At 41.7% G+C, this 11,357-nt stretch overlaps 1 protein-coding gene across 1 annotated transcript in view; it reads right to left on the bottom strand.

Moving 5' to 3' along the window:
- LOC109512965 (oxysterol-binding protein-related protein 2-like) overlaps positions 1-11,357 on the bottom strand; it is a 21,940-nt gene that overhangs the window by 6,803 nt on the left and 3,780 nt on the right. Inside the window, exons 4-10 of the mRNA XM_019865101.1 lie at positions 7,456-7,531; positions 6,840-6,974; positions 5,052-5,149; positions 4,777-4,959; positions 3,190-3,297; positions 3,012-3,101; positions 2,806-2,929 (exon numbers count right to left, since the gene is read on the bottom strand). Coding sequence (XP_019720660.1) covers positions 2,806-2,929; positions 3,012-3,101; positions 3,190-3,297; positions 4,777-4,959; positions 5,052-5,149; positions 6,840-6,974; positions 7,456-7,531 — 814 coding nt within the window. The remainder of the gene's footprint in view (positions 1-2,805; positions 2,930-3,011; positions 3,102-3,189; positions 3,298-4,776; positions 4,960-5,051; positions 5,150-6,839; positions 6,975-7,455; positions 7,532-11,357) is intronic.

Genomic DNA, 11,357 nt, shown 5'->3' with positions numbered 1-11,357 from the left:
CTTCGTCTGTGTCGCTGGCCCCCTCGTCACTGTCGGATTCCGTGCGTCTGGTAGCGAGCGTAGCGAGGCCACTCCCCTGCAGCGAGCATTTGCTCTGGAGCAAATTTACGCCAGTTGCGTTCACACGCGCACATTTGCTTCGGTGCTGCTTCGCAAACGAGCATTTGCTTCGGAGGAAATTTTTAAACCACCTCCCTGAGGTGGATCAAATTTAATGCGCACTAGGCTGTTGAGCGGCGCTACGTCGAAGTAAATTTGCACGTGTGAACGCTCCACTGGCGTAGAGTCGGTGCAGCGTCGGAGTAAATCTTGTCGTGTGAACGGGGCTTTATTCCGTCGTATCGAGCGGAGTTACTTGAGTTAGCGCTACTGCGGGCTTCCGTATCGTCTCCCTCTCCCTCCCTGTGCTCTGCAACTTCAAGTAATTCTGCCACCTGGCGTTGAAATGCCTGTCATTACAAGTCCAAATGAAATGAATGCAATCATTTACATCGAACCTTAATTGTGTACTGTACCAACCTTCGGCGGGCCGGATTAAAAAGACCAACGGGCCGGATCCGGCCCTCGGGCCGTAATTTGCCCAGGTCTGGTTTAGAGTAATGGTTCTTAACCTGGGTTCGATTGAACCCTAGGGCAGGGGTAGCCAACCCGCGGCTCATGAGCCGCATGCGGCTCTTTGGCTGGTTCAATGCGGCTCGCGGGCTTTCTCATGACAAGCATCGAAAACGCCTCGGATTCACAGAACTAACTACGTCAGCCTATCATCGAGCCCGTTTTGATTGACAATCAGGGCAACCAATCAGATGACAACTGAATCACTGCTCGAGCGCAAACAACGGTGCTCAGCGCTAAGCGCTAAGCTAGTCAGCTTTAAAGGTCGGGGTGACCAATGTGTCAATCGTGATCGACCCGGACCGAGCGGACTGGTCCCAAGTCGAGCGTGAGCGTTGGGAGGAGGAAATGAGGGGAGGTGGACTTTCTATTAATGAAGTTCCGGCTGTCGCTCATCTCAGTGTGCGTGCCTGCATGTGTGCGTGCGTGTACGTGTGCGTGCCATCACTGGCTCCAGATGATCACATTACATTGCTCGTCCAATCAGTGCTGCGGGACATTTAGTTTGCTCAGTAGGCAACGTGTGACTGTTGTGATTTCTATGTCTAGAATTTGTAAAAAGTCATTGTTTTTCACGAATGAAGGGTTCGGTGAACGTCCATATGAACTGCTTGGGTTCGGTACCTCTAAGAAGGTTCAGAACCACTGATTTACAGTGTTCAATCAGCCTGCCATGCATGTTTTTGGAATGTGGGAGGAAACCGGAGTACCCGCAGAAAACCCACGCAGGCATGGGGAGAACATGAAAACTCCACACAGGGAGGCTAGAGCTGGAATCGAACCCAGTAACTCTGCACTGTGAGGTTGATGTGCTAACCACTGGATTACCGGGCCACCATTGCTTGTACAACAAAGGTGAAAGAAAGTTTTCATGAAAAGTTCAGTCATTCAGGAGGTCACATTTTGTTCCAGAGAGCTTGTGTCACATGCTTAAACTCAAGATGCTGATTGGAAAAAAGAGGAGATCTGAGTACTGCAATTGATTGCTCATTCTCAAGTGCATGAATATTTGTCACATTAACTGAATTTGCGCATTAAAAATTGGAATTTTTACTCGTAAAACTAAATCCTTCATTTGGTGTAAAAAACGGGGAAGCCTTCAACACTAGGAACAACATCCTCACTGTCAAAACATGGTGCTGGGAATGCTTTGGAAGTATTTTTTCAGCCATGGACCAGGTAACCCAGTCACAGTAAATGGCACCATGAAAACAAGCAGTCCATCAAGATTCAACAACATTGGGTAGTCTGCAGAGAAACTTGGTCAGCAGACAAAACAAACACTTTGCAGTGGCCCAGCCCAGGTACTGATTCTAATTCGAGCACAAATTTGTGGAGTGAACTCAATATCAGGGTGATGGCAAGGAGATCCTTCAACCTGAAAGAGGCGAGGCTCATCACTAAAGACAAATGGGCAAAAATACCAGTGACTACATGCAAAAAGCGGATAAGTAATTATAGGAAGCAGTTTATTGCTGTAATAGCTTTTCTATCGATTACTGAGAAGAGTGATAATAACGCTGGTCAACAGCTAATTTTGATCAGAGATGGTTTGGTGTGTCCCTAATGTATTTTAGACATTGATTTCAAAAATGTTTTTCCTATTTTTTCCAAGCACATCAGGTTTTTTTTTTTTGTGACCTTGTGTATAAATGTTTGTGCAATATGGATAAATAATAATTGCCATCCATGGCTTACAACTGCTGCAACAAAGAGGCACTCTAAAGGAGACACACCAGCCTGAAGTCCGTTTCCAAACACTGGTTATCTCGTCAGACTCCCTATCGCCCTCACTCTTCCGCCCACCCCCCATGACCTGCGCATACATTCGCCCAACGAGGCACTCTAAAGCAGCCACAATAGTGGACTATTCGATGGAAAGTTGCATTTTCATATTATCTACATAGATAGCTAGCCAAATGCAAACTGCTGTTGTGAATTGCAAATTCCTATACAGAGGTGTAAGCATATTGGTTTGAACCAGGAAACATCATTTGGGTGAGAAATGTTACAAGAATTAGCATTTTAGGTGACTGTGACATCTGTGTTGCGACACCGAATAAAAACTTGTAGCCGACGGTCACCCACTCATAAGAACTTGTTGCGCAACCCTGTACGCTGCAGTCACTCTGTGCGGTGGGGCCATAGGTGTTTTTAGCTCCATATAGCCAATGCGGTTCCAAATACACTCACCTCCTTCAGCTTCTTTGAGTCTGCTCCTGCCTTCTTAGACTTCTTATGTGCTTCATAAACCTTGGGCTCCACACTGTACATGCACTCAGTCCATTTGCCATAAATCATGCGGCATTTCTTCTTCCTGGTTCAGTAGCACAGATGCAAACCGGATGTAGTTCAAGATTTCTGGCACACTGAACATGAACAAATTGGACTGCTCTTACCCGCTGTCTTGTATGTGACCCTCCACTTTGTGCAGCTCTTTCCCAAACATTCCACCCGGTTTGAAGTTCAACACACACTTCTCTCCTGTGCTAAATTATCACCATCAGCACAATGTCAGTACTGTAGTACATCGCTGAAAATGCTTCCACGCTTACAAGAAAATATCTGTCAAGGTACCTGTGGTTAACAATCTCTACTGTTCCGTACTGCTCGATCCAAATCTTTCCTATAATGACGTTATGCACGCAGCACATTGGGTTGGACCATGTGTATGCTTCTTTATGTCTGAAAGAAATTCACAACATCTTCAAGAATGCTTTGCTAGTTTGATTAACCAGGGGTCACCGATTTTGAGAGCCCCCTATCCTGCATACCTTATGTTTCCATCCTCCAACATGCCTGCTTCAAATGATCAGGATCGTTATCAGGCTTGTGCAGAGCTTGCTGATGGTTTGATCATTTGAATCAGGTGTGTTGGAGGAGGGAAACATCTAAAACATGCAGCATAGGGGCCCTCGAGGACCAGAGTTGGCGACCCCTGGATTAACCAGTCTGAGACAAAAAGGTAGAAGTTTTGCCTTCAGCCAATGACATATATTAATAATTTCTTCACCTTGTCAAGGTAATTTATTAGCTTTTTTAAAGTCCCTAATTAGCTACAGAACATGACTTCAGGATGGCGTTGTATTGATGTTGGTGGCAATAGTTTGTGATGGTAATATACTGGACTCAACTCCTTTCAGGAAGATGAGTCAAGAAATGCAACCATGTGCTACCGGGAACCACTTCAAAATAAAAGTGTACCAAGGCACAGATGTTCATGTATTATTTGGTAAGGTTTATTTTGATGTTAGCCTTCTCGATTCAATGGCAGCATGTTATCATCATGAATACCATGAAGAAGTGTTGCTGCGTCTGGCTTGATTTGTTAACTGAGTCAGAAAGGTTTTTTTTTTCTTTTTCTTAAATGTCGAGGTACTTAATTTACCTGAGGACTCATTTCAAACCTAGTAAACACTAATGTGAGAATGATTCAAAAAGGGTTTTTGACATTTTCCTGGATAAATAATCCCCAAACATGGTGCCCCCAGACTCTAGAGGTGTGGGAAAACAATGCTGGAATTACAGTCAAGCAACCCACAAATTACAGTGCAATATGATACGTAGTACTGTATAAAAATGTCCATTGTGCCAAATAACCCTATAATTTTAATGTCATTATTTTGATGTGTGGGTGTAACACTGACAACTCCTACGCTGTCCAAGTCCCACTAACTCGAGCTCCAAAGCCACCCTGTCACCGGGTCATCAGCCCGGGTCGCTATATCAACAGCTTTGAAGTTTCAGAGGTTCTACTTAACATGAACTCACGCAGCACAAGCTGGAGTACTTAACATTGGGTTAGCACTCTCGGCATGACTAATGGATTTACACTCAATGCAACCGTTACACGACTGCAAATATTAGCTTCCCCTTGGTTTGAGTGGTCACGCCTGGAGAAAAACAAAGTGATTACATTGACATGTCGCTGCTCAATGCACATTGCCACAGGTGCAAAAAAAAATAATTGAAATGTCAAGGGGAAACACAAGCAAGTTTGACAAACATATACAGCTTAGGATGGCCCATAGAAAATGTGCATCTCACCTCACAGAACTGTTTTTCTTAGGTAACAGAGGATCATTAAGAATACTGTTAAAGCACAATAAGCAGTATCATTGAGAGCAGTAATATCGTTCCAACCGAATATCAACAAGTTCTCACTTCAATAACTCCAGCGTCATGGTGCCTCTAGGTTGGGCCTCCACACTTTTGCCCCAGAATGTGAGTTTGGGGTAGACGGATCCATGGAATGCAAATTCTTGCTTCAATGACTCTGCATGGAAGGCACTGACAGGAGGGTGATGGCTCACCTGCTCTGAGATCAATCTGTAGCCATCTTCCTCTCTTCAACAAAGAAAAAAAAATATTTAAGAGACCAGATGAATCTGACTTTTTGGGAGGTGGAAGCACAAGCCTTCTCAAGCATTCTTTTGTACCTTGTGAGTTCAAACGTCTCCCCCAATAACGGATTAAATGGCTTTCCAGTCCGTTCCCATTGAGATGCTACAGCTGAAACCGCAAAGGCAGCAACAACCTGTTGTTATGGGAGGGGAGGGGGGGTTAATGTTCAGTTTACTTCAAGATGCTGTCTGGACTTGCTCCGAAAATCCCAATTTGCCAATTGTGCCGACATCAGTGAACAATTTCCAATTGAAACATTACTTCATCTGACATATTTTCGGGGTAGGGGTGGGTATTAAAATTGACCCTAAATAGTAAATAGAAAAGACTTAAGAGGCACTTATCTACAACAGACAATTCCCAAAGCATTTTACAAAGCCAGACATTAAATTATTTGAAAACGTATTAATACAATCAGCAGCCGCATTGCTGACGCATTGTTTTAACGACATAATAATTATTCAAAAGGCTTAAGTAAAACCTGATGTTGTATTGTGGCCTATCGGTTGTCGGTTATTGCACACTTGGTGTTGTAAAGTGATGGTAAATATTCCTCGTGGCAAACATCCTGAATGCTGGATGGGTAAACTTTCATGCTATGTGGTAGGGACATATGGAGACAAAAGATATTAGCGAGAGTACGCCTTGGCTGGATGATGATGCTCATACTGTATAGTTGCCATCTGGGGTATGTTACCTCCAAGTTAATTTTAACTCAATTAACTCAATTAATTCTTTCGCGATTTTATGTATGTACTTATGTGTGTACGTATGTGTGTGTGTGTGTGTGTGTGTCTGTGTGTGTGTGTGTGTGTGTGTGTTTACAGCAGGAAATTATTGGTTATTGATATTTCGAGTGTTAACACCACCATGCTAAGTCCTTAGCAATTTTTTTTTTTTTTGAGGGGGGCGGGGGGTAATTTAATAGTTATTGCTCTCCAGGGACTTGCTTATCAGTGTATCATAGTAGCAGAGTAGCTAATGTGGGCAATTTGAATAATTGATGGGAGTGGGATTAAGTTTTCTTCTTCCTACTCCCTTACAGGCAAAATTGACTTTTGTTACCAATTTGCTCTTTTGTTTTTTGTTTGTTGAAAAGATTACACTGAGTGGGTTGCTGTTGCTCTGACCGGAAACAAAAAAATAAAAGCGAAATGATATGGAAAAAGATTTAAATGAAAATGAATTTAATAGCTGCATTTATAAACAATGCACATACATTTTTTATGCTTTTACATTACAACATTCATTCATTCATTCATCTTCCGAACCGCTTGATCCTCACTAGGGTCGCGGGGGGTGCTGGAGCCGATCCCAGCTGTCTTCGGGCAGTAGGCGGGGGACACCCTGAATCGGTTGCCAGCCAATCGCAGGGCACACAGAGACGAACAACCATCCACGCCCACATCCACACCTAGGGACAACTTAGAGTGTTCAATCAGCCTACCATGCATGTCTTTGGAATGTGGGAGGAAACCGGAGCACCTGGAGAAAACCCACGCAGGCCCGGGGAGAACATGCAAACTCCACACAGGGAGGCCGGAGCTGGAATTGAACCCGGTACCTCTGCACTGTGAAGTCGCCGTGCTAACCACTGGACTACCGGGCCGCCCTACATTACAACATTAACAATTAAATACATCAGGTGAAAAAGATTGTCTTCAGTTTATATTCCTTTTTTTTTTAAAGTACAGTAGAACCTCATGAATGACGGCTCATAGCTCGTAAAACTAAGTCACTCGTATCTGAAGACACCACTGTATTAACTTTTTTTTCCGAACACTGTTGACAAACTGACAGTCACTAGAGTCATTACTTCATACCTGCATGCGTTCTATGGAGTCAGACAAAGCGCATGCTCTGTGGATAAGGTGAGTATGTTCCATGTACTCCGAGAGTCTCTGGAGGAAGCTGAGTGGCTCATTAAACACAATCGGCATGGCTATTTTGGACAGCTCCTATAGCAACACAACATAAAACAACATTGACAGTGTTTAGAAATACTGCCCCTTTTATTCGGTGTACAATGTAAAGTACTGAAAGAAAAAGAGCAGTTCGATCCTGTGTAATGTTACTCGCGTTCCTATTTTGGTCCTTCTGATGATCCAAAAATGTGATAGCCAACCCAAATATAGCTAACTGAACAGAGAAGAAGACCAAGAGTTTATTTTCAACAACACAATCAAGAGGAAACAAATCAGGAACAGGTGCAAGTAACTGTTGTCATTGCGGGACAAATACAGTATGTATGAGCGATGCAGTTGGGCATGCTGGGTGAAAAGCCAGCATTTCGCAAAATGAATGAATTGCGTGTCAAAGCATGATGGGTGACTATAAGCATATGTATTTCATTCTATTCGAGGTATACATCTTGTTGAAAATTCAAGTTATGACTGCTTTTGATCGTTTCGTTTTTTTGTGTCGACATCTATTACTCACCATGCCAATACATTTCCTCAAGATGCTTGTCACACTGAAATTGCCTCTGGTGACCATTTTAGCAGGCAGGGTTTCCCTGGTTAAAAATAAATAAATAAATAAAATTAAAAAAAATAATGTGATGTTTTGTTTTGATTGGAAATCCCAACAAACTGAAATATTTCTACTATACGCAAACATCAGTTGGCCAACACATCTGCTTAGTCATCAGTTACACATTAGGAATGGAAGGAAGTGGTTCAATTGTTTGGGTATAGTGGCCAGCACCATGGCTGAGTTGTTAGCACCTCACACTTCTGATGTTCAGGGTTTCAATCACTCCAACATTTCAAAAAAAATGCATGTGAGGTTCACTGAAGATTCAAAATAAGAGGTTTCAATCTTATTTTTGTCATGGGCCACATAAACCATAGAAATGTATGATCACCTCACCATATTACATATACAAAACAAACTGACTGATGCATTGGTAGCACTGGTGCAACCAGCTTTTTCACTTGTTGGTACCAACTCAGACTGGTCGCACCTATTTGGGGCAGTAGAGCGTGACCATATTTGCTGATGTAAAGTTGTCTCAATCGGCATACCGTTCTTTTGTATGATGTAAAGATTGACAGTGTCGAAAATATATTTGCAAAATATTTTACTGTAACAACAACTGACAGCTAAACAACTTCAAATTCCTTTTCTTTGTATTAGCTCAACAAAACATAAAAAGGCAACTTTTTTTTCAATAACTTTTATAGATATGAAATACACACCCAGACCCACTTTCACACACTACTGATATTTTTATCCATATTGAAGTCTTAAAGGCCACAAAATATGAGTTTATTATTTAGATATTGGGAATATAAAATCTCATTGAACATTTGACATCCCAACCACTAGACTTAAGAATGAAAGCCTATTGGTTTGATTTGGTATTGTGACAAATGATTGTAATTAATTGTGACTTAAGCATTGTGTTTCCCAAGATGGTGCGCTAACTGGCAGCAGTCTTCAAGAGCTCTTCTTTTTGTTGATGTTTTTTTTTTTCCATTTGTTTACGTCATATGGTGTCTGTTGTCCTACATATGGACCCATTGTGGACCGTTCTCAGCGTTTTGGGTGTAACATTCGTCGAAGGAGAGGGTTCTATGGTTGATAGTTGCGCCTTCTCCACAGCATGCATGTTCCAACACTGATTTTTGATGGCAGGAATATCTGCGTTATTTGGCTGTCGTCCCTTGACAGCCGTGAGGCTTGTGTTTTTTGCACCTGTGGTGGGCAATATTTTTTATAGCCTCGTTTTATTCAGCAGACATGTCAACACTGTTGGACACTCTACGTTGGTGCGGCCGGTTGTTGTTGCTGATATGTTTCGGAGCTGATATGTTTTGGGTCGAAGTAGAGCTGAGAGGGAGAAGGAAAAAAAATTCTTTGCGTAGCTGTGATCGGGGATTCTCCGTTTTGCCCGACACCATGTAAAGGTAGTTCCCGAAGTCGGGCTACTGAGGCTGGATGGATGGCTGGTGGGGCTGAGGATGAGCAGAGGAGTGTCGGTGCGGAGTGTAGATTTGTATTTGGAAGTGAACAGCGTCGATGCTTGAAACTGAAGTGGATCTAAACGGGACAGGAGAACTCAACCGATCTCTGTATTCGTCAACGGATGCAACAGCTTCTTCTTTACTTTCAAATTTAGCTTGTCGTAGACATATGTGGCATCATGCACACTGTGATCATGACACCTCTGCCCCACTTGTAAATGGAGACTCATTTTCTCATCTTTCATCTGTCACCACTTCTACCAACAAGGCGTTTGTAGGAATAGTTGTTATGATTGTATTACAGTCAATATTTTATGTTGTGTTCTGTGGGATTATTGTTACTTGCTGGTAAATTTTCAAGAGAATCCTTTGTTACAGCTGCAGCTATTGTGCGTTACCTAAAGATGTATTGTTATTAAGTAAAATAGCAAAGTAATCTCACCCCATCAGTCTTCTTGATGTATACCAGCTTTTATTGATTGATAGAAAGCCCAAATTATTCAGAGATTTGTAACTATTATCGTTTACCGCATCGAGGAACTTTTTTTTTCTGTTTGAGTGCACCTCGCGTCGAGCCTAACGCAAGAGGTGTAAATGTTTAAGCAAGCAAATGCTTAATAAAAGTTAGTAGTTTGAGACCCAACCATCGATATACAGTACATAGTGTTTTTCAACAAAATTACCAACAGCATTTACAATTCCACATGCACCGGTGAAGATAGACAAGTGCGATATCTCCGTTGCCAAAATGCGATACAGGTTGTAGAAGCCTCAGTGAATAGGAGGGAGCTGAATTGGATGCCGTCCTTTTTGAAGCAAACAGGACTAGATAAAGTTAGATGGCAGTTAATTTGGAAAAGTAAACATCCAGAGTTGGATATTTATTTAATTGATAAAGGGAGGATTTAACCTGACGTGTGTTCCACCTTCTGTGTGCAGTGTGGCAGTGTGTGCCATGCACTTTCAAGGCCTGTGGGGTTTTTTTTTTGGTCCCATCATGCTTACAATAACAAAGATAAGCATTACAGGGAAAAAAGTTGACTGTTTCACAATACTTTCGTATTTGATTCACACTACAAAACAGAACATTTTGCAAAAATCGGCAGATTTTTTTGCCATTTAAAAAAAAAAAAAAAAGCTGTGTTGAAGATGGATAGATGGATGCTTGAGTAATTTGAGTACCTCAGTTCAAAAAAAATGCTCAAGGCATCTTTTCTGCTACAGGAACCTGTTTATTTATTTATATATTTATTTAGTGTAGATTGTCAGGAAAAAGTCAAGCCAACTCCAGGAACAAGTGCCCATGCTATGCATGACCATAACACGCGGCCAATGTGGTGAGAGCCAACTTCAAAATAAACCTTACCAAATAACATATGGACATGAATTCCTCCTTCCTTTTATTTTGAAGTTCTTCCCGGCAGCGCATCGCAGCGTGATGGCTGAGGCTGTCTCTTCACTCACATTCCAGACTTTAGTTGAGGCCATTTTATATTGCCATTAAAACAATAGCCACTGACATTAACAAGATGACGCCGTCCCAAAAATAAGTTCAATCGCTACTTAAGGACGCCCAAAAGAACTCTAATTCGGCCCATATTGTATTGTATGACGCATGTTGGCAGCGTGTAACAACAGACAGCCGCGAAGCAAGTGCCCCAAATACGCTGACGAGAGTCGGTGCATTGCTTTTCAAAGGCGGTTTTAATAGGTGACAATGACTTTGCCTCAGTTGTGGTTCATATTGGTCACTTTTTAAATAAACCAGGTTTGGTCAAATGTGCAGTTTTAGACGACAAAATCTCTTCTGTAGTTGTGACGTCACTCAATCTATAGACCAAAACATGAAAAGAATTGTCTAAAATCTTACCGTGTCTAGGGAGGACAATAGTGTGCTGCTAAGGACAGTTTGAATTCAAGTAAAAAAATGTTGTTTGTCCAAAAATGAAAAATAGTTGGCTGTGGGTTTTTTTTTTTTGTCTTCTGTATCTTTCCCCAAGCAAAAATATTTTATTTTTAGCAGAGTTTCATTTCAATCATTTGATAGAATTTTCGATATACTAAAATCAGTGGCAGACCCTGAGGGCCAGCAAGGCCTTCTCTGCTGGCCTAAACATTCTCAGAAAAGTAAATTTACTTTTATGTATTTTATGTTGTTTTATAATTTATGTTATTTTATTTTCATAAATATGTTAACAAAATTATCCTCTGTCTTCTTTACATCATATTATTTCCACTTAGTTGAGTGGCTGTTATTTTAAATAACATTGAAAGCCACTCGATAAATAACTTATTTATTATGGTAGAGTTTTTAACCAATCATATTTCAGCTAGCTTGCGTTGCCAGGTAAATTAAACTTGCTCGGGGCCTTC

This window comes from Hippocampus comes, unplaced genomic scaffold (assembly GCF_001891065.2).
Source record: "Hippocampus comes isolate QL1 unplaced genomic scaffold, H_comes_QL1_v1.1 scaffold124, whole genome shotgun sequence".
NCBI lineage: Eukaryota > Metazoa > Chordata > Actinopteri > Syngnathiformes > Syngnathidae > Hippocampus > Hippocampus comes.
Note: the sequence above shows the minus strand (reverse complement) of the source record. Positions and strands in the feature narration are given on the sequence as shown.